This window comes from Crocodylus siamensis, chromosome 6 (genome assembly GCF_052110815.1).
Source record: "Crocodylus siamensis isolate JL-2025a chromosome 6, ASM5211081v1, whole genome shotgun sequence".
NCBI lineage: Eukaryota > Metazoa > Chordata > Crocodylia > Crocodylidae > Crocodylus > Crocodylus siamensis.
In genome coordinates this window covers 17,982,692-18,009,592 of record NC_143400.1, presented here as the reverse complement: position 1 = coordinate 18,009,592, position 26,901 = coordinate 17,982,692, and the positions used below count along the sequence as shown (strand labels likewise).

The following is a 26,901-nucleotide window of genomic DNA, read 5'->3' as shown; positions in this document are numbered from 1 at the left end:
GCTCACTGCTGAGCTCAGGGCCCCAAAACTGTTAAGTGTCTCAAGCAGCAAGAGCCTCAAGGTGAACCTGGAGCTGGTGGGCATGCAGCAGGGGACCTGCCACAACTGGCACAGCCTTCATCTCAGAGCCTCTCCAGTGTCTACACCAGCCCCTCCAGCCAGCCAGGGTCACTGCCAGATAATTAACCACTGAAGAGGAAGTGCCTAGCCCACCGAGGGGTAATGCACGGCACAGGTCAGTGACCAGCGCAGCAGGTGACCCAAGGAGAGGTAACAGCCAGGCGAGCAGAGGCGGCGCAGCTCGTCTCACCCAGCCTGCGCATCAGAACCAGGGACACCAGACCCAGGCCGTGCCCTGTGCCCCAGGCAAGAGCTGTGGCCAAGCTGGGCCTGGCTGTGTCCTTGGACTGGGAGCTAAGGCAGCCTTTGCTGTCACATCCAGGCTGGCGCTTTCCTGGGCTGGCAGGGGTTGCAGTGCATGGTTTGCTGGGGCCATCCTGCGTGGCACGTGGCACAGCTGGGGCTCTGGAGTCAGGGCCCTGCCCCTGGGGCTTCTCCTTGGGGGGCATCTTCAGCTGCCTGTAAAGTCAAGGCTGTGATGGGAGGGCCCAGCCTTGGGTGTGATGAAGTTGGCTCCTCCTGCCCATGGGGGCTCCAGCTTGGGCTGGATCCAGGGGGTGAGTCCTGAGCTGGAAGAGGGGCTATGCTCAGGGGGGAAGGGGATCCTACTGTGGCGGGGCAGAGACTGCTGGCCAGCGGCAGACCGCTGCACTGGGCTCCGGCCGCTGTCAGGGTTGGCCCTCCACTGTTTACAAAACCCCTGTGCACTGGGGCTTGGTGAGGTGGTGGTGAGGCCACGGGGCTGGCACAGCACCCCACATGCAGCCCAGCACTGCCAGGCTGAGCAGGGAGTACAAGTCCCTGGCAGGGCCGTCCTGGTCCCTTCTTGGCCCCAGCTCCTAGGCAAAGCCATCCTGTCTCCCTCCAGTCAGGTCCTACACCAGCTGGCCCCCCACCTGCCCCCCTTTGTAACAAGGCAGAGCACCACTGAACCCATGCCAGCTGCAGCCCCATGCCCCCAGGACATGGCAGGGGCTCAGCTACATCCGCCCCACTTTGCCGGGCTCAGTTCAAGAGCTTCAGTCTTGGTGCAGGCAGGGGTTCGTGGGTGCCACAGACTGGCTGACCCCTCACCCGGGTGCTGGGGCTCACCTGAGCTGCAAAGTGGAGGGTTGCAGCCGCCTCCAGTGACCAGTTAAACACTGACATGCAGCAGTGCCCCTGGCACCCAGCTGGCATGTGCCCCCTCCCCGCCCAGCCAGCACCTCTTGGTCCAGAATAGGCACAGGGGAGGGAGGCCCCACACTGAGACTGAGCTGGTGCCTAATTACCAGGGAGGGGCCGAGGCTCAGCCCTTGCTCATGGCGTGGCGGCTGCTCTCTCACACCCCACTCACCCCACAGGCATCTGCCCGCTGGGAGAAGCGCCCAGCCCAGCATGTAAAAGCAGCCCCGAGCACGGCTGCTCTGTCTGGTGTGAGCCGTCTCCAGTCACGCTTGCCTTGCCCTGCCTTGCTCCAGCTCCAGCTCCAGCTCCAGCTCCAGCTCCAGCTCCAGCTCCAGCTGTGCCACGAGCAACTGTGGGATCATGGCCCAGCAAAGCGCTGCCCTGCTCCTGCTCCTGTGTCTCCTGCCAGGTAGACCCCTCCTGGAAACCCTCCTGCCACCCTGCAGGCGAGGCAGTGGGTCCTGACCGGCACATTGCAAGGGGCCGAGGGGCTGGGCCAGCTGTGGGTTGCAGCGTGGGAGCCACCAGGGAACACGGCATTAAACAAGGCCCCCCCCCCGCCCCGCTGAGCTGGCTCTGGGCCCAGCCAGCCCCTCGCACTGCCTGCCCAAGCGGTAGCGAACACCTGCTGCTCCCATGTGCCATGGGTGGGACCGGCCAGGGCTCCTGGGGCTGGGCACCCCCTGACCAGGGCAGGACAGAGGTCTGTGCATGGGCACTGGTGGGCTCCTGCCGCCCCTCATGCAGGCTGCCTGGGCTCAAGTGTCTGTCCTGCCCAGCGTGACAGCGGTCTGTCCCTCTGCCAGCCCTGCCGGCGGCCGTGCAGATCAGCGCGAGGGGCCGGGAGGTGCTGTACCTGGCCAAGGGGGAGTCAGTGAAGCTGGGCTGCCCCTACACCCTTGAGCCTGAGGACAATGGCCCGGGTGCCCTGGGCATTGAGTGGATCCAGCTGAGCCCAGACACAGCGCACCCAGACAGTGTGGTGAGTGCCAACCTGCCCCCCCCATGAGCCCCATCCTGCCTCCGCTCTGCATCCAGCACGCCTGGCTTCTGCTCCTACCTCAGCACCCGCCTCCCCAGCAGGCACAGGCGCAGTCCATGCCCCTCACTGCCTGTCGGGCACGGCCTGCTGGGAGCTGGCTCAGACCCCCAGCCTGAGGGGCCCTGCACCCCTGCCCCCTTCCTGCCCTGGATGAGTACATCACACCCCCTTCCTCAGCCATCCACTCCCTGGCAGCTGCCCACCCGTGCCTAGCCAGCCCCTCCCCAGGGCAGGGCCAGCCAGTGTCCCTCGTTCAGTGTGGTCTTCACCCACTGCCCCCACAGCCTCCTCCTGCCCCAGGGCTGCCTCCTCCGGGACCTACATCCACCCCCCGGTGACACCTCCCCACGGTCACTCATGGCGGCTCCTCCCTCCAGTTCCTGACCTACCGGGACCAGCAGGTGAGGTACCCGGGCACACCAGGCCTGCAGCACAGGGTGGCGTTTGTGCAGAAGGACCCGAGCCAGCACGACGCCTCCATCCAGCTGGAGAACCTGCAGGTGTCAGACACGGCCACCTACCAGTGCCGGGTGAGGAAGCACACGCTGGCCACTCACGAGGTCACCATCACTGTGCAAGGTGAGCCCCACACCCCATGAGGCACCGCAGCTGAGACCCTCCTGCTTGCACGTGGTCCCTTCCCTGGCCATGTAGTCATGCCTCCCACTCACTTCCACTGGGAAGATCTCAGCTATACGCTGACTTTTTGGAAATGGAGACTCCTTCCTAGCTTGCTCCTGCAGCCGTATGGCTGGGAGCAAGTGAAGCTCAGGGGTATCTGAATCCAGGCCTCTGGGCTTGGGCCTGCATGTAGGATGCCCCCCAAAGGATTTGGAAGCATCTGAAGCCCCAGGCAGGGGTGGAGGATGCTTGCTGGTAGTAGGGCCACATATGGGTCTTGAATGATGCATGAATTTGGAATTGATTTGGCTGATTTGACTTGGGACACAACAAATTTTCCTCAAGAAAAAAAGGTCAGGGGCAGGCTAGGCCCTCTGAGGAGGGCAGCTGGTGGTAGGATGGGTATGGAGATGGGTGCATGGGTGCGAGGATACGCGGTGCAATCTGTGTAACAGGTTTTTATCAAAGTGTGCTTTGATCTGCCAAGAGAACCACAGGGGCTGCTTGGTGGAGTGTTGGAGGTAAAGTGTTACATATAAATGTTATATATAATTATATATCATTATATATATATAATTTATTTATTTAAAAAATGGGCTCAGGCCAGCCAGGCCAGCACCTCCCCAGTGTCTGGGCACCTAAAGCCACAGAGCCGCTCCAAACGGGAGTCCTTAAACCAGCCAGTGGCCGACCCCTTCCTGCCTCGACCCTGCCAGCTCCCTGCAATCTGGATGCAGACCCGGCCCTGCCTGCCCCACGACTCCTTGTTCCCCTCTGGGCTCTTGAGGGGACCCTGCCACCCAGCACCTGCCTGGCCTGTCCATCTGCAAGGCTGGGTCTGTCCGTCTCTGGGCCCGGCTGGACTCCCTTGGCTGACGCAGTCTGTTTCTGCCCCGCAGAGAAGCCGGTGACCCCGCAGTGCTGGACAGAGGGGGAGCAGGTCGAGGGCAGCAATATTATCCTGAAATGCTACTGCCAGGGGGGCTCTGCTCCGCTCTCCTACCAGTGGTCCAGAGTGGAGGAGGACTCTGCTGTGGGGCGGCTGCCCCTGGGCACAGGGCAGGGTAAGTGGTGCGAGGCCCCGTGGGGAGCTGGCGGCCCAAGGCCATGCGTGGTGGAGGTGGGAGCGCTCCCTGTGCTGAGCTGGGAGTGTTTCTTTGGCTGTACCAGGGACACGAGTGTCTCAGGCCTCAGCTCCAGCCTGTCCAAGGGGTCTGGCTCTGAATGGAGCAATGGTTGACTTGGGAAGCGGGCGGGGGGCTGGCAGGGACCCCTCCAGGGGCTCAGGGGCTTCTCAGGGCACAGGGAAGCTGCAGCTCCCACCTCCCAGGAGCCGCACTCAGGCCGAGTCTCTCCTGGGTAGGGCACATCCCCGGGGAGCTGTACATCCACAGCCTGTCGCAGCAGCATGCCGGGACCTACCAGTGCCGCGTGGCCAACAGGGTGGGCTACTCCCAGTGCTACGTGACCATCTCTGTCGGCTCAGGTAGGGTGTTGGGGCACCAGGGTCAGGGTGCCGGGGGGCCACGCCAGGACTTTCAGCTGCACACCCACCTGTCCCAAGCATCTGGCAGGAGCCCCTCAAACGGGAGCTGATGCCAGGCTGGGCTATGAGCAGGAAGGACCCAGTGCCACAGAGCCCCGAAGGCATGTATTTACCTGCAGCACCTGAGCAAGGCACAAAGGAGCTGGACCCTGAGCTCAGCCCCAGCATTTCCAACTAAGGACAGGGGAGATGCCCCCTTCCCACCACCTCACGTGGGGCCTGAGTCCCTTGACCAGCTGCCACGAAGTCCACATCCCTCTGACCACAGGCAGGCCCGGGCTCCCTGCACAGTCTGTGCCATGCTGGAAGGACACAGCCAGAGCTAGTCCCAGGGTTACTCACTGGGATGGGCTGCCCAGGAGGCAGGGCTGCACCCGGAGCAGGGGGGCTCTGGGGTGAGTGATATGAGTCCTGCCCTGTGCCAGGGTGTGCACGGGGTCAGCAGTCAGGGTGTCGCAGGGCACCTGGGAGGAGGCAGCCCCCTGCTCCCTACATGGCCCGTGGGAGGAGGTGACGGGTGTGCTCCTTGCCTGCAGGTGCAGCGCAGGTGGGGGTCATTGTGGGCTCCATCCTGGGGTCCCTCCTCTTCCTGATCCTGCTCATCGTGCTCATCTGGGGCTTGCTGTGGTGCCACAGACGGAGATGCTGCTGGCGAGAGGTGCCTGGGGACAGCAGGTAATGCCTGTGGCGGCGGGGCAAAGGGGTGGCAGTGGGGGTGGCAGTGGTGGGTGGGTGGAGGTGAGGCTGCACAGAAAGCATCACGGTAGAGGATCAGCCCGTGGTGCTCTGGCACGACCCACAGTCAGACCATGGGCTGCATGCAGCAGGGGCTGGGGAGAAGGAATTGGGACCTCACATGGTCTGTATTACCCACAGGAACAGTGCCAGTGCCACCCCAGGCAGAGCCAGCCCCCAGCATCCCTGCTATTCACCTCACTCCATCAGCTATCTGCAGTGCCAGCAGGGTGAGCAGGGCGACCTCGGCCCCTGCCCTGCCCATGCCCTGGGTCACTAAGGCAAGCGCTCCGAAATGGGCTTGGAGAGCTAGGGTCTTGTGTGGCCCCATCACGGCACGACCCTGGCCCACCCAGCACATAGGCACCAACACCAAGGGGGTTGAGGTGAGGAGGTGCTGGGGGCAGCACATGACACGGAGCATCATCGAGCAGCACGCGGGACAAGCAGCCAGAGCTTCTCCAGGTCTCTGCAGAGAACGGCTGGAGCTTCCCGCTGTCAAGCAGCTGCTGTTGCTGGGGAGGGAGGAGCAGCTCCTGCAGCTTGAGGCTGAGCCGTGAATCCACCGCTCTCCCTGCCTCCAACAAACAGGCTGGGGGGCAGCTGTAGGGAGCAGGGTGGCTTGCTTTGGGCTGTTAGTGGGACCTGGGGTGGCTGGCTTGTCCCAGACAGCAGCTTGCAGCTGACAGGTGCCCACAGCAGTGACTGCCCCACACCCTGGCATGTTTCTGGGTCCAGGATGCCACCTGGCAGGTCTGGGCTGATGAGGTCCCCTCTGCTGACCTGTGCCAAGCTTCACATGCTGTTGCCACACAGTGCAGCTGGCCTGAGGCAGAGAGGAGCCAGAGGAATAGGATTTTAGCCCAGTGCAGCACATGGGTTATGTCAACAGACATCCTGTGTTGGGCTAAGTCCACGTGTGTTACCTTTTGCTGGAGTAAGCGTGGGCCCCTTTCTAAAACATCCCTGCCCATTGTCCTGCCCATGGACGCTGCCCCACCAGGCCTGCTCTTCCTTTCTTCATCGTCAGTTTTGCTCGGTGCTCTGCGGTTGTTCAGAAAATCATGATCACAAGCCGCTCTCACAAAACCCTCCAGCTAAACCTCCACTTCGAATGCATTGGTTATGGATTGGCTCCAGGGATTAGCATTGATGTTCCTCTTGATATAGGAAGATGATCTCAGTGCAATTATTAGCTTTTTATCAAATGTGGGAATAAACCGAAATGCATTCAACTTGGCATGTGGTGCATCTTTGACTCAGAGTCATCCCTGCACTAAGATGACCCATTTTGGTGAGACCTGAGCATGAAAGCACTGCCCTGGCTGGCTTACCCATGCTGGTTGCATGTCACAGGCTAACTCTGCTTTGCTTCTCTTGCCTATTTCCAAGTTTGCCCACGGAAAAGTGGGTTACAGTGCTCCCTGCCGTGTAGCCAACCCGTCAGCTGACAGCAGGTGACAGGCCGCAATCTCCCAGGAACAGGCTGTAAATAGGAGCTGGGAGCCCTGGAGCCCTGGCCCATTTTTGGTCTCCTAGGACTGCCCCCTCCCCAGGAAATGCTGAAGGGTCCAGAGTGACCACAGTTGTCAGAACTGGTTCAGGGAATCAAGACAAAGAAACAAGTCAGCTGAACCCTGCTCCTGTTTCTCCCCTAAACCAAAAGCAGTCCACAAGCCTAATTCTGATCCTGTCCTAGCACAGCATTCATCTCAACTCCCACAGACCGAGCCCAGCCCTGATCCACGGGTGATCCACCCCGGCCTGCAGTTCAGACCCAGTCCATGGAGCCATAGCATGTGGCCCACGGGGCTTCCCGTGGGTTGGGAAATTTGGTGGGGGTGGGGGCATTAATACTCCCCTTCCTTCCCCTCTGCCAAATCCCCAAGCCCGGCATGGCCAGGTCAGAGCTGAGCCATACCTGCTTCCCCCCCGTACAGCCCAGTTGGGGTCAGGCCGTGCCTCCCTCCCTCAGCACAGCTGGATTGGGCCCCAGCTGCCCCCCACCCCTCCATATGGATGGATTGAGGCCTGCCATGCCTGCCCCACACACTGGATCTGGCCTACGGATGAATCGGGCGCTGCCCATCCGACTTGCAGAGCAGAAAGCTGGAGTACCACTGCTCGAGCCCTGTCACTGAACCTCACCCAAACTGCACAGCTAGTGCAAATCCTAAATTTAACTGCAGCCCAATGCTAACTCCAAGCCCTCAGCATAACCCCGGCAACAGCTTGATCCTACTGCTAATCCTAAAGACTAACCCTCACCACTACCTATCAGAAAACCCTAATCCTAACGTTAATCCCTAAAACCCTCAGACTGTCCTTAGCGTTTCCCACTGCCCATCATGGGGCTGGGGTGACAGGCAGACGTGCCGCTCCCTGCTAGGTCCAGCTGCATTGCACAGCTGGGATCAAGGCACGCACCTCACTTCCCCAGGCAACTCTCCCACCACAGAAGGATTTTATTTAGTGAGACCTCAGCTGGAGCGGGGTCGTGCCAGGGGGCTGCAGAGCTCCCCAGCTGTTGGCTCCAAGGAAAGTCCAGCTTAGCGGGTGTCTGTCTCCCTGGATCCAAGCCCCCCCGGCCACAGTCTGTCCAAGGCAGGCAGCCTTTCCCGAGGTGGCATGAAGGCCTTTGTGGAGGTTTGTCAGCTGGGGCATGTGGCATGCGACACAGCTCTGCAAGTAGTTGCATACCCTCATACCAGGCCGGCAGGTCAGGAAAGCGCTTTAGGCCTTGTGTAGGGAGAACTTCTCCATATCATGTCGCGGTACCAGCTCCAGCCAGGAGGCTGCTGTCACCGGACCACGGGGCTTGCCACTTTTGGTCTTTACTGCCAGCAGCTTCCACCTGGTGCCAAGTCCAATCGGCCTGTTGGACCCCCACAAATGGATATATATTCCAGCAGGAAGGAGCAACCCCATGCCAGCCTCACCCAGGCAAAGTGACCAATCAGTCACCCTTGTTTGGGGTGCGCACACGCTAGGTCAGGCTGCACAGGCATCTCCTTCCACAACGCTGTATTGAAAAGCCTGGAGAACAATAACAGCACCTTTGCCTTGAGGATTTTCTTGACCTCAGAGTCCAGGCACTGATACACTGAGTCGCCCCTTTTGCTCTCCACAATTGCTTGTCTTGCACCTGCCCTTTCCCTTCTCTCGCCTGAGTGCAGGAGATCAGGCCAACGCTTGGCCCTTTGCTCTCCACTTTTAAAGGATTTCTGAGAATGATGGTTACACGCAATGAAGACCACTTCCCCACTGACAGCGTGACCAGAGTGGGTGAACCCCAGCAAAGTGCTGAGGGTTTTGAATGTTTCTACTGTGCTTCATTTTTCATTTCCATTCGTTACAACATGAGTCTTACTTCTTGCTATAAGCCAGCACTCATGCTCTGTCCTGCCCAGGCAACCACAAAATAAAACCTTCCACCTCTTTGAAGGTCAATTAAGAAGCAGCTTGACACAGTTTTGTCTTTAGCTCATGGCTGGGCTGATCCTGTGCATTTCCCAGCTCCACTCCCTTTGCACCCTTTGAAGTTTACTGGGAGGTCTTGGCACAGTCTAGACCCTGTTGCCTACAATTGCTGCAGGATCCCCAAAACACTGTCTGACTGTGGGACCTCACATTCACCAGGGCTTGTTCTCTCTGAGGCTGGGGGTCCAGGACCTGGGGCAAATTTCACCCCCCCTCCCTTTTTGTTCCTCTGATGTGGCCCTCTGATGGTTTCACTTCTGCATCCTATAGTGATTTCAGCACATATACAAGGCCTTCGCGTGCTCTTCCCGAGTTGTGCTAGAAACAGGAACACCAGCTCCAAGAACTGCCATGGCTCTTCCCCTTGCCTCTGCCAGGCCTGTTAAAGTCCTCTGAGAAATCCTTGACCCCTGTGGGACTCTTCCCCCAGCTTGTGTTCACACAATCGCAGCCCATCTGGCCTGGCAGGGGCCTTTGGAGGTCACATCTAGTCCAAACCCCCACTTGAGGCAGGATCATCACCACCAAACCACCCCATAGAAATCCTTGTCTAACCTATTACTAGACCAACACAATCCCCCCATCACATAACCAGAAGGCACGTTGGCCCAAAGCATCGAGCACGGGTGACCCCCACCCCAGGCCTTGGCATTGAAGGGAGGCATAACAAGCCAGGGGCACTGGCACAATGCAGTCAGGTCCCCAGGCGTGGCTGAAGCCAATCCTCAACGCCTCCAAAGAAAGCCAAAAACACCTTTCACCAGAGGGTGTCAGGAGGGACGCTGCTACAATCTTTCATCCAAAAAGATGGAAGATGATGGCTGCTAGCAGCTGTGTCTCTGCCAAAGAAACACCTGGTGTGGGCGCAGTCTGCCTAGTGGAAGCGTGCTTTCACCAGCTTGGTTTGTCATGCTCAGACGGGGTGCCCCACGCCAGCAGACCCCCTCTCGCCAGAGGACGCTGCGTCTCCCCGGGGGGCCCTGCCTGCTGAGCTGTGCTGGAGGTGCGGTGACATGCAGCCCTTGGACATGGGGTGGCAGCATGTGCCAGCCAGGGCTCCTGAGCTTGTCCTGCCCCCAGCACCCCCAGCCTGGAAATACCAACTGCTCCAAGCCTTCCTCTGGGCTCAGCCTGTGCCCTGCCTGTGGGTGGCTCCTGGGGATGGCTGCAGAGCCATGCTGTGATGGACTCCGGGTTAGGCACCTGTGAGTGGGGAGGCACCGCCTGGCAACTGAGGGGCCTCAGGGTTGCATTAGGCACCTAAGCCCCAAATGTAGGTCCTCAAACCCCTGCTCAGTGGCCGGGGTGGCCCTGTTGCCACCAGGAAGTTTCCCTGTCCACAGCGTGCACAGCCCCTCCAGCTGGGTGCAGCTCAGTCCGTAACTGGGGTGGGGTTCACACACCGAATGCCCATAGCCTCGCTTGGGAGGGGAGCAGGACACTGGTGCCAGGCTCCGATTCAGAGCGGCACCAAAACGGCAGCGCTGAGGGAGCTCACGCTGCTGCAGCAGCCACCACGCAAAGAGGGGAGCACTTGATTCTTCCCTGTACCCCCAGAATAGCGGCTGCCTCCTTCTGATGTGTTTAGCCCCATGTGCCTGCTTTCTTGGCTACCTCCCTGCACTGTTGCTACGCCTCCTGCACCTGGCACCCGTCGGCACGGCCCCTGCAGCCCCAGGCCTGGGACAGTCCCATCTGCATTCACAGCCTAAGGAATGGGAGCCTCGGCTGCCTGCACCCACTTCCTCTGGGCAAGGGCACCCTGCCAGCGCTTCAAGCCAGCCCATGTATCTCTCTGCCTTTCCCCAGAGAACTGGTGTCCTCGGTGCATGGCACATGCCCCAGAATAGTGTGACGGGCTGGCTGGCAGTGACCTGGCCCAGGGGTTTTGAAAGGGCAGAAGGACTGGAGGACTTGGGATTCTCTTTCCGCACCAGTCAGGCCCCAGAGGCTCCCCCCTGTGTCCCAATTGGCCCCTTGGGTCACCTGGAGGGGGATAAAAGGGGCAGAGTGGCTGACTCAGGGGAGAGACCAGTGAGGAACAGCAAGGAAGGAGCTTCACAGAGCTGGCAAGAGCTGAGCCAGCAGGGCAGGAGCAGTGCCCCAGAAGAGCCTGAAAGAGCAGGACCTGCAGGCAGCAGTGGGACCCTCAGCAGTGCGGCCGGCAGGAGAGCCCCCCTTCCCACTGGGCTCCAGGATCCCCTGGGAGAGGCTGCAGCCAGGAGGAGAGGCTCCCCCACTCCTGCAAGGATCTGAGCAGTGACCTGAGAGGTTTCCAGCTCCTCCAATCAGGGGCCAGGCAGCTCGATGTGAGGCCGGGCTCCAGGAAGGTCAAGACCCCTAGCAGGCTAGAGCAGTGTCACCAGGGGTGGCTGTGTGGCAGTGTTTCTGTTTACCAAGTGGGATATTTCAATTCAAGTCCCAGCTAAGGTGACTTAGGGTGAGTGAGATAACAAGGAGCAAATCTTCTTGCAGTGGAAAGGAGCCATTGTGTTTTCCCCCTTCCAGGTGCCAAGGCCCTATATTTCTTTGACATTTTGCATTTTGTGCCTTTTTATATTTTACTGACCAGTATTGTTTGTTCTGCTGTTTGTGTTTTATATTTTATTAACCTTGTTTTCTGTCAGTGATTGTAAGTGTCTAACCTCTGTTGAGTCCTGCCCCTGTGGGGCACTATAGTGTCCACTATACCCCCTGATTTATGTCTGTTATGTTCCCAGTATTAAAAGGTATATGGTTAAGTCGCCATTGGTGGTCTGGCTCTGCTTCCAGGGGGAGGAGAGTCCCTACACCTCCCACAGCGCTTGTGTACCTGCTTTGCTATTGTAACCCAGACAGTACTCTAAGAGGCACTCCATCTCCAATTGAAGGGATCAATATCCCCCCCATGGGTCTGCCAGGGACAGCAGCAGCAGGGAGTGAAGTGGCCCACAAGGCATGGCCTAAAGCAGGCCCCCTCTGAGACCTGGGTGCCAGCCGTGCCACGAAGTTCAAGCTAGCACCATCCCCTGGGATATTCAGGGCAGGACGAGAGCCCTTGGCAAGGCTTTGCAGCAATTGACCACTGCTGCTAGCAATTATGCACAGCGTACACAAAGCCCACAGCATTGGTGCCATGTTGCCATCAAACTGCTGACAAGAATAGAAGCACCTGAGCCTAATAATTAGCTAATAAAAGCTAAATACAGACAGCACACAGTGTTTAATAGAAAGAACAAAGCACAGCTGCAGCATGACATGCAGGGCACACTCAGACTCATGGGCACGCAGTGACATTCTTCCCAACCCTGTCATTCACCGCATCAAGCAGGCGGACCTGCCAGAGTACAGGTAGCATGCGGTGTATGTGGAAGGACCCTATTATGGCCTGCCTGAGTGCACCTGGGTGCCCCTTGGGTATTGGGTAGAGCAGCCATGCAGAAGTGCCTGCTGGCCGCTTGCTTCCTTCTGCATCTCCTGCCCGTTGTCAGCTCAGCAATTTTGCTGCAGAATTTGTTATCTGGTTTCAGAAGAGGAACCAGCGGAAATATTTATATCTGCTCTGGCTGTATCTTCTAGAGGAGGAGCCAGCTTTCCAGATGAGGCATTTGCCTGGGCCTCCATGTCTGCTTATTAAGGTGCTTTTAACCTGGCAGCACGTGCACCCCAGGATTCAAGCAGTAGTTCTCACCCAGGGTGCTCTGGGGCCTGGGGTGCCATGAGATCCTTTTAAGGATGCTGCAAGGTGCCATACAATGTCAGCCCTGTTAGAGGTACCAACAGCTACATATGGTTCATGAGGTAACCCCAATACGAACCGGGGTGTCAGAAGATCTCGACTGGCTGTGGGTTTTCTGAGTTCTTTGCAGCAAACGAATTACTCCAGTATTTTTACCATAGTCAAGGAATCAGTGAAAGCGAAGAGCTGGCATCTTCCAAGGCGGCCCTTGAGTGGAAAATGGGTAAGCATCCCTGATGCAGAGGCTGGGAGCAGCTGTCGAAAGAATGGAAGGTGGAAAACCAACATTTCCATTAAAGACAGAGGGAGTCTAGACACTGAAGCTGGTGTCTTGCTGAGCAGTGCACCCATTCAGCCACAGGCCCCTGCACGCAACAATGAGGAGGGATAATGGCTCTCCTGTGTGAATCCCCCGGGGAGAGGTTCTCCAGGCAGGGCTCAGGCCACATGGCCAGAGTGCGCCTTCCTGGGTGTGGGATCCAGGGCCGAGGTCCTCGCTGACCATGTTCGTGCCTCTGAATCTTCTGGTTACTTGTCATTACTTCCAATTAGGCATTTCATGCCAGGAGCATCATTAGAAGTTGAGAGGAGTGGCCTGCTCATAATACTTCATTTATGCAATGATAACAAACCATCTACAACGGGTGGGCAAAATGCGGCCCGTGGGCCAGATGCGGCCCTCCAGGCCGTTCTATCCGGCGCGCAGGGCCCCTAAAAAATTTAGAATATTAATAGTTATCTGTCCCTGGCTGCCTGTCATGTGGCCCTTGATGACTTGCCAAAACTCAGTAAGCGGCGCTCTGCCCAAAATAATTGCCTGCCCCTCATCTACAGTGATAACAGATTTTAATGTACTGATTATATACTGATACATAATACCACTAAAACCTAAATGTATGAGTATTAGAACATGTATAAAGCCCCAAAGTAAGAAGCCCAAAGTTTTTACAGGTGTCACTGCCTCAGTTGTGTTTTTCATGCATCTCAAGTGGCATTTCAGTCGCTGCTAATTTCTGCATTGGTTTGCCTTGGTTCATAATCCTAAATTCTATCATTCTAGTATTAGTATGAGGTAAAGTGAGTCTCAGTGGTTACTACAGCCCTTTTTATAGCTAAAGTCAGTTCCTTTACAATCTGGTTTTGCAATTTAGCATTCTGGTGTTGGTGGTACGATAGCACATTTCAATTCACACTCCTTGTATTCCCATGCTTCGGCACCACACTTACTGCGCTGACTACTGGCAGCTAGGGGGACATCTTCTGGGTGGCCCACCAAGGTGTCGGGCACCTTCTGTTGGGGTACCTGTTCCCCAAGGAAGAGCTGGTGGCCACCTTCTTCTGGGGCTCATCTGAGACCCTGTACCAGTCCCGTTTCCATGGCTAGAGCCAGCTCCACAAGAACTTCACCCTGGAGATTGGCCAAGTTTTTTTTTGCACCTGTTGTATATCCTGGATTTGTTATTGCCACCGAACTAGCACCCCTAGTTCATTTTCTTAACTGTCACCGAAAGGGGCCTGTGGTTGTTTTTTAAGACACAGTTGGTGTTCAAATCTTCTGGTTGTGACTTGTTGTCACTGGAGTTCCTGAGATGTCAACACTGACAACACATCAATACCACCAGACAAGGACAGTGGCGATGCCAACGCTGATAACCCCAGACAACAACTTCCCTCTGTGATGGAATGACTGAGTCTTCTCAGAAATGACTAATGAAGTTGGGGCAACGCTTGTTGTGCAATCCCAAACAGGACTGCAGATGGCTCCCAAAACTGCATGGACTCTCAGCCACCGCCGGGGTTCAGCGGGCAACTTCCAGGAATTTGGCACGGGCAGGGGTGTGCTGCTCCAGTGCTGTTAACACAAATCAAGGAGCCAACCAAACAGAAGCAGCTTTAGCTGCCAGGGCCTGGCCCCTGTTATGTGACAACATACAGCAAGGGGGTTCAGCCCCTGACCCACATCATCCAGTTGGGCCGGGGGAGCAATGGCGGACGGAGGCCGAGAGGAGGTAGTGCCAGGTGCTCAAAGCCAGCACATGGGAGGTGGGAAGGGGAGGTGTTGGGCGCCAGGGCCCCATCCAACCTGTGGACTGGTCCCAGGCAACTCATCTGGCCCATAGGGTCAAAAGATTGAGCACCACTGGCATACAGTGTCTGTATGGACCCCCCATGCCTGGTGGCTGCTCAAACCCAGTCCAGGGTGCCATGCTGTCTCGTTAGTGGTAGCAGTAACCACAGCTGGCTCCAAAGTGCCCCAAGAGCCACTCTCACACCCCCACATCCCTCTGCTGGCACTGGGCAGGCATGTGCAGGGGTGAAGGCAGCAGTGCACAGTCATGAGCTTCAGCCAGGGTGGAAGGGCACGGTGCGGGCTGCCGAGAGCATACTCGAGGCACCAGGTTGGAGGGCCGGGCTGTGTCTTCCCAGTCAGACCTGGACCTGAGGGATCTGAACAGCCTGGAGCTCCAGCGGGAGGGTGGCAGTCAACAACCCTGCTACCCCGGCCCCGTGGGACTTTCCACTGCCAGGAGACGTAGCTTCCCCCAGGGCAAGACAACACCCAGGGCTAAACACTATCCAGACCATCCTGCTTTCAGTGCCAGTGCCAGGTGCCCAGCCCAGAGCCCAACTTGGAGCCTCTGTACCCCATTATAAACCTAGAACATGGGGGTCTTTAAGACAAAGCTAGATGAACACCTTGCTGGGGTCATTTGACCCCAGTACTCTTTCCTGCCGTGGCAGGGGGTCGGACTCGATGATCTGCTCAGGTCCCTTCCGACCCAACCAACTATGAAACTATGAAACTATAGTCGTGGTGCTTAATACAGGGCTGTACAGGGCCAGAAGGTGCCTGGCTGGGGTAGAAGGCAGTACAGGACTTGGAGCTAGCTGGAGTAGAGGAGGGTCCTAGCTCAGAGCACCGGCTGCGTGATGGGCCTCTTCCTTCCCCCCCGGGCCCAGCATGGGCTGCGCAGGGGTCCACGGGGCAATGTGGCTGATGCCTGTACAGCACAGCCTGCCCCCAGCCCTGTCCTGGGGCTGGGGCTGGGGTGAGATCAGCTTCCCACATCTGGCCTGCTGTTCCTGAAAACCCTGGCTGGAAGGCAGCTGCTCACTTCTGCTTTCTGCAGCAGGCTGAGTGACGCCTCCAGATTCCCTCCGGCCAAGAAGAGGGGATTTCCTGTGGGAAAGCCCAGCCATCCCAGGCCAGCAGGACTTTGCAGTTTCTCCTCTTGCTGCACAGCAGGCAGCTCGGGACCAGTGAGATGGCAGTGTGGCTCCTGCTGACCCTGCTTCTTTGCCAAGGTAAGCGCTGGCATCGCCTTACCCTGCCCCAGGCTCTGCACTCGGAGCCCCCATCGCAGGCACGGCTGAGAGCGGTGGCTGCCCCGGCTCAGCCTGGCCCAGCTCCTGAGTCAGCCACCGCACTTGCGACCACACCGCAACCAGTGACTGGGGAGAGCGGTGGTGACTCACCTGCCACCGCTGCAGGAAAATGCCCCACCTGGATGTGTGCGTGTGCATGCCAGCTCTGCCGCTGGCACGTGTGGGATCTAGGTGCTGACTGCCGCTGGGACCAAGTGGAGTGGGGCAGGGGCAGCTGGGTGTGCTCTGCGGGGCTACGTACACCCCTCAGCAAGCGTGCCCTGGCCAGTCGGTGTGTACAGGCTCACCTGGATGTCTGTGAGCCCCTGGCTGTGTGTGCAAGGTGTTGCTTTGACCTGCCCTGTCTCCTGCTAGCATAGGACATGTGTGTTATGCTGGTAACATGCCAACATCATGCTCCCCACGGGGGAGAGGCTTAGTCACCCCATGCAGGGGCCTGCTGGGAGAAGGCAGTCCCCCACTGCCAGGACCAGCATGCGCAGGAGCAGAGCGGGATGGGCTCACTCACAGGCTTGTACAGGGTCCCGGGGTTATCTCCCCCTTTCCCTGTCTGGGAATGGTCTCAGCAACAGGACTCTGCTCGCACAAATGTTTGCAAACTGCACGGCGCGGGTGCTGCTGAGGGCAGATCCCTCTCTCCAGACGCTTTTGCGGAGTGGATCTCCGAGTTCCTGTCCCGGGCAGCAACAGAGAGACGGGGGCAGAGAAGCATGGAGGTTCGGGGAGGACAAACTAGCAGAATGGCCGAGTGGGATGGGGTGGGGCTTCAATGGGAAATGGGGAACGGGTCTTATTTCACAGTGCGGCTGTAACTGGGGAAGAAACTTCTGGCTAGGATTCAAAGTACGATGCCAAATTCTGTCCCTCTGGGGAGACTGGAATTTGTCTTTAGCAGGGTTTAGGACATTTTAGCTTTAAGAGGATTGGTGAGGAAAATGCTCAAGCATGGCATGGTTGAGAAGCGAAGCAAGGGCTGCTCTTCTGGTTCCTCTGCAATCGCAGCTGCTGCCAAGTGCCAGAGAGGCATCTTCAAAGAGACCTGCAAGTGTGTGCGTGTCCTTCTGAGGTCCCCAGTGATGGAAAGTGCCCAAGAGGTTAAGAACGGGCTGGGGAGTGAAGCAGGCTCTAAAAGGTGTTTTCTGAGTCACAAGGATCTTTGTGGGCAACAGTGTTTATTGGACCAGCTGCACGGCTGGGGCAGGTTTGAATGTGCTGCCGACTGCAGTGTCTTCTTCAGGTCTGCTGACATTACTCTATGAGCTGCTCATGCCTTGAGAAAGCCTGATCTTGCATGGGTCTGCAGGGCTGATAGGCATTTGCTTGCCCCGTCCCAGGGCAGGACTGGCTGCAGGGGAAGGCGCCTGCTGACCCCCTGCCTTTGCTCTGGGCAGGCTGCGAAGGCGCAGCATGTGGGCAGGTGGAGAGAGAGAATGGGAAAGGAAGGAGGCAGCTGGGAATGCCAGGAGGAGGGATGGAAAGGGCCCTGAGACCAGGGGGAAGCCCCCACAGGGAGATGGTGTGGGTGTCCAGGACAGTCATCCATCATAGTTCATGGAGGACCTGTGGATCTGGGGAGACAAGAGTTGCTGGAGACGCTGCTTCGGAGCTAGTCCTTCCCCCCCCAGCCTGTTATGAACGGATCTTCTTGTTTCCTCGTCCTAGCACTGCTGGCTGCAGCCCACGGCTCCGTGCAGGTGACAGGCATCGTGGGGAGACCGGTGCTGCTGCCCGTGGACGTGCCGCCGGGCTTCCAGGTCAGGGACGCCATCTGGAGGTACCTGTCCCCCAAGGAAGAGCTGGTGGCCACCTTCTTCCGCGGCTCATCTGAGACCCTGTACCAGTCCCGTTTCCACGGCCGGAGCCGGCTCCACAAGAACCTCACCCTGGAGATTAGCCAGGTTGAACTGGGAGACAATGGGACCTTCTCCGCCCTGCTGGTGAACACGAGGGGGCATATTGAGACTCACACTCTTCACCTCGCTGTCTACGGTACCGTGGCACCTATGCCCTGTCACAGGAGGGTAGAGGGCTGGGACTCGGGTTGTGCTCGCTGCTGATGCCCAGCTTCATCTTCCCTGTGTGTGTGCTGGTGCCACGGCAGGCCCCATCTCCCAGGCTCCTTGCCCAGTACATGGCCCCACCTTAGCTTCTGCAGTTGCAAGACAGACAGCCCTGGGTATTTGCCATCACAATACTGATCCCGGAGGTCAAATCCCAGTGACCTGAGCTGAGCTCACCTGGGCAGCGTGAGCCAGCCCAAGTGTGACTGGCAGGGGGCAGCACCCGGGGCAGAGATGTCCTGCGGGGGAGGCCTCTGACAGGAGCTGATGCTGGGAGGGTGAAGAAGCTGTGGCCCAGACTGGGGGCCTGTCCTGAGCTCTGCTGCAGGGATGGCAGCGATGGCATCACCCATTGGGTTGTTTGGAGCGAGAGAAAGTCCCCAAGCACCCAGCACTGGGCCCTGCCCAGGCTGCCAGCATCCCCCCAGGGGCACACAGCACTTCTGACACTGCCAGTGCCCTGGCCTCACGTGGGGACACCTCCAGGGATGGGCTGAGCCCACCCTGCTGTCGCCAGGAGATAATCCCTCTTACAAGCCTGCGCTTGGGGAGCATCGGGGAACCTGGGGCCATGACTTCCATCCGGCCTTCATTTCTGCTGTCCTGAGGCTCCTGCAGCCCCCCTCAATGGGCCTTCTGCTGGCCCCAAGTGGCTGGGAGTCCCAATGACATGGTGAGAGGACACAGGTGCCTTTGTGACCTGTCCCAGCCCTGCTCAACCCCCGCCCCCTTCTCCTCCTCCCCAGATTCAGGGTTTCAAGGCCAGAGCTGGAAGCCATGCCCAGCGGGGCACAGCACCCCCTGCCCCACACTGCGCCGAATTTGGGGCTTGAATCCAGGATGTGAGCATGCATAAGTGTTCACCCCTATGGGGCGCGTTGGGGCTGCTGTGGTCCCCCTGGTGTGCATGTGGGTGTGGGTGCGGGCTCGGCCTGGCCAGTGGGAGATTGCTGGCTCTGACCCCCACTATCCCCCGCCCCCCCGTGCAGAGGTGGTATCCCAGGTGGCCGTGCAGGTGTTCACATCGACGGGCCAAAACAGCTCTGCTGGGGCCTGCGAGGTGTTTCTGACCTGCGGTGCCTCGAAGGGCACCAACGTGACCTACAGCTGGAGGCGTGCGGAGGCGGCACGGCTCCACGCAGGCACCCACTCGCTCTTCGAGGCTGGCCACGTCCTGCGAGTCCAGCTGGGTCCTGGAGACAGGATGGCCTGCTACACCTGCACCGCAGTCAATGCTGTCAGCCAAGTCTCCGTGACCATCGTCCCGTGGAAGCACTGCCACAAGGAAGAAGGTACGTGGCAGTCGTAAGCTCGGTGCACCCCTCTGGACCCAGGGGATCCCCAGGCAGGGCTGGGACTTGCAGTGGAAGCTGGCTGCACATCCAGGTAGCAGGAGGGGGCTTGTGCATCCGGCGGTCCCCTGCTGAGGAGCCCTCCCAGGGCCGTGTCTCCGGGAGAGCCCAGGCTTTCCCCGCACCAGCAGTGTGAGACTGCGCAGCACAGTAGTGAGGCAGGGCGCTGGCTGGTGCGCAGGGCTCAGCGCCCTCCTCAGCAGCATGGATTCCACCCTGCTCAAGTCCTTGGGAATCTGTTAATGCCCAAGGTGGGTAGGTCCTCCTCCTCACCACCTTTCTGCAAGTCAGGCAACCAGGTGTTACAAAATCAGAGGAATTTGTGGTTTCGGGACTTGAGCAGGGTAAAATCGAATTGCACCAAAGTCCACTGAGACGCCAGAGGTGGACCAGGGCCCAGCCCCATGGCTACCCCTCTCTGTGCCCTGGGGTGGTGCTGGCATCTGCAAACACCAGTCTCGCTTGTCATGGGGAAAGCCCGCGGAAGAGGCCACAAGCACTGCACGAGGAGCCCTGCCTGCCTCTGCTCGGGAGGAACTCGTTTCCCCTGCCCTTCCTGCCGCCCCAGCTGGCTCCTGGCACTCCAGGGAGGGCGGGGGAGACTCCTCGGCGCCGTCTGCAGCTGCTTTTCCATGCCTCTTGGTGACTGGCCCAGCTCAGCAGCGGGGGGCTGTGGGAGGGGAGGGCTCTGGCTCTGTACCTGGCAGCTGGCAGTGCCAAGGAAAGGCTGAGGTCAGGTCCTGGTGCCCACCTGCCCTGCTGAGCTGTGAGGCTTTCAGTGCCAAGTGCGACTGTGCCACCCTGTACAGCCCCAGCACCCGCGCATTTACAGGCTCCTTGCCCATCCGCCCTCGCGGCACTGACCATGTGGGTCTCTTGTCCCCAGGTGTGGGGGCCATCACGCATGACTACAGGGACATCCTGCTCATTGCCTTGCCCCTCGCTGTCCTCGCCATATCCCTGGTCGCCATGGGGATCATCCACTCTTGGAAGCACTCAGGTAGGAGCCACCTGTGGGGACAGCAGCTGGGCCCCGGCACAGCCCCGCGGCGATGGGCAGGGTGCAGATGCCGGACAGCAGGAAGGGAGGCACGGTGCGCATGCCGCTCTCCCACACGGAAAGCAGCTGCTGCTGTCAGCCAGAGCCTCAGAGCGCGCAGCTGTGCTCCGTGCATCGAAACCGCGTCCTTAGAAAGCGGAGACAAGAATCGTGCCCCTGGATGCACGGGTTGCGTTCCCAAGGGCCAGGACACAGCCAGGAGCCTGGTGGCTGGGGCTGACATTGCCACCCAGACCCTGGCCAGAGTCCCCTGTAAATAAAACCATGTGTCCTCCAGTCACTCAGGGTCCTTCTCCCACCAGGCTGGACTGCAGCCCCCACAGCCCTTGCCCCATCCCCACAGCGCACTAGTGCTAGCCTGCTGCTCCGTTCCCACCCGACACCTTTCTCCTGCCACCAGTCGGCTGAGTCCAGCCACACCACGGGGCTTGCAAGTAAGGTTCTTGCGGGGATTAGAGCTCACTTGGAGGCACGGACCCATCCACAAGACTCAGTGCCCTGCTCGGTCAGCCATGAGGTTCACTGGTTTGGCCCAGGAGCATCTTATTCCCTGCCCGAGGCCAGCAGACACTTCAGAGGAGTCTCTTGGGGCCCCATTTTGTTCTTTCCTGGTTATCCAAGAATCCAAATTTGGTTGTCTCTGTGCCCTAGGGTGATCACCATTTCAAAAGGGGAAGGTAGGACACAGCCTCCTGCCTGCTTTCCCCGCCACTGGACCCGAGCGGAGTGGGAAGGGGGTGGGTGCAGGCTGCCCGATGTGGGCTCAGGGCTCCCACCTGCCTTTCCCTCAGGAGCCCCACACTGGCTGTGGGTCCCCTGCCTACCTGGCAGCACCAGGGGGCACAACTCCACGCCATCCCTGCCAGGTGGGCAGGGGGCACCTCACCATGGTGCCATGGCTGGTGTGGGACCCCCAGGAGCAGGGCAGCAGGCCAGGACACCCACATCTGCCCCTGTTCCACGCATGAATCTGAGGGGCATGCACCCTCCCCCAATGCTCTCCACCCCCTGGATAAGACACCCATGGCTCTGTCCCACTCCCTGCCCTGGCCCTTGTACTGTCCTGGCTGGGCAGTGCCCCCAGCCCCTGCCCCACTCCCTCTCTCACAGTAGAGGCCTCGATCTGCCCTCCCTTCCATCCCCTGCAATGGCCCCCATAGACTTACCTGCAGGGAGCTGTTCTCCATGCTGCCTTATAGTTTCTAGGGCCGGAAAGGACCTGAGCAGATCATCTATTCCGACCCCTGCCGTGGCAGGAAAGAGTACTGGGGTCAAACGACCCCAGCAAGATGATTGTCAAGCCTTGTCTTAAAGACCCCCAGGGTAGGAGCCTGCACCACTTGTCTTGGAAGTTGGTTCCAGACCCTAGCCGCCCTGACCGTGAAGTCTCGTCTCCTGATGTCTTGCCTAAATCTACCCTCTGCCAGCTTGTGACTGTTATTCCTGGTCACTCCTGGCAGTGCTCGGGGGACCAGCGACTCCCCCAGTGCCTGCTGGTTGCTTCTGACTAGTTTGTAACAGGCCACAAGATCCCCCTCAGCCTTCTCCTGTGGAGGCTGAACAGGTTCAGGTCCCGTAGCCTCTCCTCGTAGGGCCTGCCCTGCTGCCCCCTGATCATATGAGTGGCCTCCTCTGGACCCTCTCCATGCTGTCAACATCCCTCCTGAAGTGCAGCGCCCAGAACTGGACGCAGTACTCCAGCTGCGGCCTGACCAGTGCCGCATAGAGGGGGAGGATCACCTCCTTGGACCTGCTCGAGATGCATCTGTGGATGCATGCCAAGGTGTGGTTGGCCTTCCTGACTGCCTCCCCACACTGCCGGCCCATGTTCATCTTGGAGTCAATGATGACTCCAAGATCCTTTTTTGCCTTTGTATTGACAAGAAGGGAGCTCCCCAGCCTGTAGGTATGGTGCCGGTTGTTCCTCCCCAGGTGCAGCACCTTGCACTTGTCAGTGTTGAAACCCATCCTGTTCTCATCCGCCCACCCCTGTAACCTGTCTAGGTCTGATTGCAGCCTATTCCTCCCTTCTAGTGTGCCCACATCCCCCCACATCTTAATGTCATCAGCAAGTTTGAGCAGGGTGCTTTTTACCCCCTCGTCCAAGTAATACCTTGTTGTATTCCTGGCCAGGTGCATGTGCGCAGGAGCACACGTATTGTCCCCTGCATCCTGCTCCCGGCAGCCCCTTGCAGGCTGGAACGCTGCCAGCCTGCCAGGGGAAACCTACTGTTTCTCAATCCCTGCACGACACTGTGAGTCCGGGACACGTGCTGTGCTGGGGTCATGCTTCCTAGGACTGGGACTTGAGGTTCCCGTGGCAGGACTGTCCTGCTTAATTAGGGACAGCCTGGTCACCCTGCCATGCCCACAGTACCGTTTGCACACTGGCTGCAATTCTGACCCTGGCTACATGATCCTGCAGGACTATGTCTCCCCCAGACTGGGCATAGGAGGGAAGAGACCTCCTATGTCATCTCCTGCACAGCGCAGGCCGGGCACTCCTTTAGGAAGTTGGAGGTCCTGCCCCATCAACCTAGAAGAGGTTTGAACCTGGGTCTCCCTGACTTGTCTGCACAGCACTAGACCCTCCACACCACAGAACAGCCACTACCAGCCCCTCTCCAGCTCTCCTTTTGAAATGGCCCTCTGGGCAGCCAGGGCAGGAAGGCCCGAGGGAGCTATATGGGACCAGGAAGAAAGGCATAAGCTAGAGGGCCTGTAGCTCAGTGGGGCAGCTGCTGGCTTGAAAGGAAGAGACGCTGGATTTGAGCTGGGGCCCTTCTTCCCAGGGAGGCACGAGATTCTCCTTGCATTGCCCCCACCCTTTCCCAATGGCTGTTGTGGCTCAGCTCCAAAAGGAGGGCTGGGCTGGGGAGGAGGCCGAGCAATGGCTGGTGTGGGCTGGGAAGCCTCAGACAGCTCAGTTCAAACCCCTTCATCGAAACAGGGGCCAGAACTCAGGACCTCCAGCTCCCCAGGTAAATGCCCTGGTCATTCAGCCACCAGGGTAAGGGGACACACAGTTTTTTTTGCCTTCCTGAGGCTAAGCCCAGTAGTTATGGCCTTGGATGATTCTCTTTCTTGGTGTCTGAGGCTACTAAGCACCCACAACGGGGCTGTGTCTGTGCCCCCGCTGCTGCCCAGATTGTGCGACTGTGTGGCCAAGCATGGTCATGTATGTGTACAGGCCAGTGGCTGGGAACAAAGCACCAGCCCGTGCTTAAGTAGCTGCCTGGGCACTTAGACAACCCAAATGCCATGTACATCCAATACAGAGATGAACAGAATGTCACCTTTGCTGTCTAGCAACATCTCCGTCAGCGCACCCGTGGGTGCTGTTCCTCCCACAACACTCAGAGCCCGATCACCAGGGTCTCTGCCCAGGCCAGTGCTTGTCCATTGGCTGTGCCCCCTGCCCGTGGAGGGAGAAATGGCTCTGCCAATGCAGGGAGCAAGTGGAATGATGCTGGCTCTTTCTGTCCACAGGGAAGCACAGAATAGCGTCACTGGCAGATGCCCGCGAGGCAGAGCCAGTCCCCGTCTAGGACCCAGCTGCAGTGCGGGAGCAGGGGGACCCGTGTTCCCAGAAGAAGCAGCCCCCCGTTGTGTTCACTGAGGAAGCAGCAGAAGGCTCCTGGGGCATGCATTACTGTATCCTCCCTGTTTCCTGCACAGCTCAGAGGGAGGCTGGCTCCTTCCTTCACCTTCGGGATGAGAGGCGACTGGGATCAGAGGTCATCATCCCGGCATGGACTTATTTGCAGCCAAGGCAGCATTATTCAGGGCCTGGGGGATCCTTCTGCCTCCCAGCAGCCACTGCCATCACACACACTTCTTGTGCAGTCCTTGCTCCCCCACATCTCACAACAGGGGACATTTTTGTTGAACTGCTTTCCCCCCCCATGTGCCTTCATGGGCTTCTGTCAACATCTCTTGGCTGTGCATATTCTGAATAGCCTTCTGCCAAGCGTGCTCCGGGGCACTGCTGCCAGCAGACGTATCTGTAACTCAAGCAAGCCAAGGCAGGAGACCGACAATCCTGGAAGACAAGGCAGTCGGTGGTTTCATATGAGTTAGCAGATCACAGTCCTCACCTCCCTCTGCCGGCTCCTTGGCTTCACAAGGAGTCTGCTCGGGATCAGCTCTGTGGAGCCAGAGGACTTATTCTGTAGCAAAGGTAAGGCCCAAAGGGCTACGGGGCCATGCTACCAGAAAAGCTTGGCCTTTTGAGGGTACACTGGGTCCTGAGTGCTGCTGTTGATCTGGCCCCAATTTAAGTAACTGGTACCCAGGAGTGGACACTGAGTCCTTGGAAGTCTGAGCTTGTTGGTAAACGCAGGCCCCAAGAAGTAGGTGATAATTGAGGGAGAGCCATGCTGCCCAAGACTCCCCGCTTCCTAAACACTTTCAAAAGACAAGGGCATCTAAGAATTGGAAAATATTGCCTGGAGCTGTCCAGAAACTGCTCTGGGATTTCCTCAGGGCTTTGGGATCTACCCCAGTAGCTGCGCAGTAGAGCTGCAAAAGGACTACATGTACTCACACAGCTGCACACACCTGTGCCCCCCACCCCTTCTCTACAGTGAATTACGTACAGATATGTCTCGGTAACTGCAACCTGTAAAACAAAAACGTTGTCAGAAGTAGCTGTTCGTGTTGTAAATAGCTAATTTAAGACAATCCAAGTACACCGGTGAGATCCATGCAAAACCTGTGTAATTGTGTATTAAAATCAAAGTGTAAAAACAGATCCGTGCTGAGTGTGTGTCTGCCTTTTCAAGAGGGCAGCGGGTGCTCCCTGTGCTGCTGGGCAGGGGTCTGCTGCACATTCAAAAGCAACTAGCCAAGTGGGACAGCATTTGTGGGCTCTTTAAGGATGTGCGGTGTGCCCAGGTCTGCAAGACAGGGCCATGGGAGGCAGGGGAATGGTGTTCTCAGCACAGGGCGGCTGCAGGGAAGCCACCGAGCAGCCTTCATCCTAGTCAGTGTAAAGGGACCAGGTCCTATGAATGCCGTGGCTGACAGAGGTCAATTTGTTCCTCTGTGTGTGTGGGCTGTATTGCCCTTATAGGTGTGGACTACTGCAAAAGCAGAAGCCCAGCTGGTTGCTGGGGCAGACAGACCTGCACATTCCCAAACCCATACTGGCCTTGGGGTCCTTCCAGGGGTCCACTGCCCCAACCACGGGCACGAGCCACTTCTGACCCTCTAGGGTCCTGCACCATCTCTTGGCTGTCCTCAGGCCCAACACCCAACTTCATCACCGTTCCTGCACGTCACGGCCCCTGGAGTCAGACCTCATGGGAGTGCCTGCAAATTGCTGACGTCTTCCATGTCCTGGGTGCCGTGGATGGGATGGACATTACCCTCGAGTGGCCTCTGCAGGATGGCTATTTGTCTGTCAGCAGGCACTGCTCCTATGCCATGAACAAGAAGGGGCAGCTGTGCCCACTTACAGTTCACTCATGTTGTGGCCTGGTTCCCCAGGGCCAGCCATAGAGGCGCTGGGCTCTCCTACTTGCAGCCTCCTCCACTGGCACTGTGACAGAGGCAGGTGAGGCCCTGGGAGGAGCAGCACCTGCCTGCACCATTGGCACCTGGGAGGGCAAGTCCCCAGGGCCCTCACCCTGCTTCAGGGTCCGCAACCCCAGGCATGGCAGCTGGCCTCACTGCATGGACTCAAAGTCCTCTGCACCTTTCAGGTGCTCCAGTCTGTGGCCAAGGACTCCCCCAGCCCCTCCAAGCTGGGATGACAATCTCTGGTGTCCCAGGCCTCTTCTGCATAACCACACATCTCTGGCAGTGAGGTGCATAGTGAGAAGTGGGGTGAGTAACTGCTCTGAATAAAGAGATGTGGCAGGAGGTGGCAGCCCAGCTCTGGGACAGCAGGGACCTAGGCCCTGTGCTCTCAGAGGTGCCTGATGCCATGGGGCCAGACAGGACTTGCAGCAGAGAATAGTCCAGACCACCTCTGTAGTGTCGCCCTTGCTCCATGACATACTGAGGATGGTATCAGTGGTGGCTACAACCTGCCAGCAGTCTGAGGAGGGATCTCTTCCTCTCCAGTGCCACCAGCTCCATCTGCTGCTGCTGCTGGAGCAGGTATCCAGCTTCTGTCCCCCTGGAGCACCCCACCACCAGGACTCTCCCAGCCCTCCAAGAGCCCATCTGCTCTTCCATGGGCTAAATCTTATGCAGTCAGGGCGGCTAGGATCTGGAACCAGCTTCCAAGGGAAGCGGTGCTGGCTCCTACCCTGGGGGTCTTTAAGAAGAGGCTTGGTAATTACCTAGCTGGGGTCATATGAGCCCAGTTTCTCTCCTGCCCATGGCAGAGGGTCACCTACCATGCCTGTTGGGATTCACACAGCCAGGCTGCCTGTCCAGAAGCCTTGTTTTGTGGATTTTTTTTTTAAGGACTGCTTTTCACATCCCAAGTCAAATCAGCCAAATCAATTCCAAATCCGTGCGAGTCATTCAAGAATCATATGTGGCCCTGCTGCCAACCGGCAAGCATCCACCACCCCGGCATGGGGCTTCAGATATTTCCAAATCCTTTGCGGGGAATCCTAGGTGCAGGCCCAAGCCTGGACTTGAGGTTCGAATGCCCCAG

The 26,901-nt window shown here is 58.4% G+C and overlaps 2 protein-coding genes across 2 annotated transcripts; both read left to right on the top strand.

Moving 5' to 3' along the window:
- The first annotated feature begins 1,647 nt into the window (after window positions 1–1,647).
- VSIG8 (V-set and immunoglobulin domain containing 8) lies at window positions 1,648–5,656 on the top strand. The gene is made up of 7 exons (XM_090054555.1): window positions 1,648–1,696; window positions 2,094–2,269; window positions 2,707–2,908; window positions 3,850–4,014; window positions 4,314–4,436; window positions 5,033–5,171; window positions 5,373–5,656. The coding sequence occupies exons 1-7, from the start codon at window positions 1,648–1,650 to the stop codon at window positions 5,509–5,511; spliced, it is 993 nt and encodes a 330-aa protein (XP_089910681.1). The 3' UTR covers window positions 5,512–5,656.
- Window positions 5,657–15,467: 9,811 nt separating this feature from the next.
- On the top strand, window positions 15,468–25,039 carry SLAMF8 (SLAM family member 8). Its single transcript, XM_090051970.1, has 5 exons — window positions 15,468–15,735; window positions 17,479–17,805; window positions 18,866–19,168; window positions 20,115–20,228; window positions 23,778–25,039. The coding sequence occupies exons 1-5, from the start codon at window positions 15,696–15,698 to the stop codon at window positions 23,834–23,836; spliced, it is 843 nt and encodes a 280-aa protein (XP_089908096.1). The 5' UTR covers window positions 15,468–15,695; the 3' UTR covers window positions 23,837–25,039.
- Window positions 25,040–26,901: the final 1,862 nt, after the last annotated feature.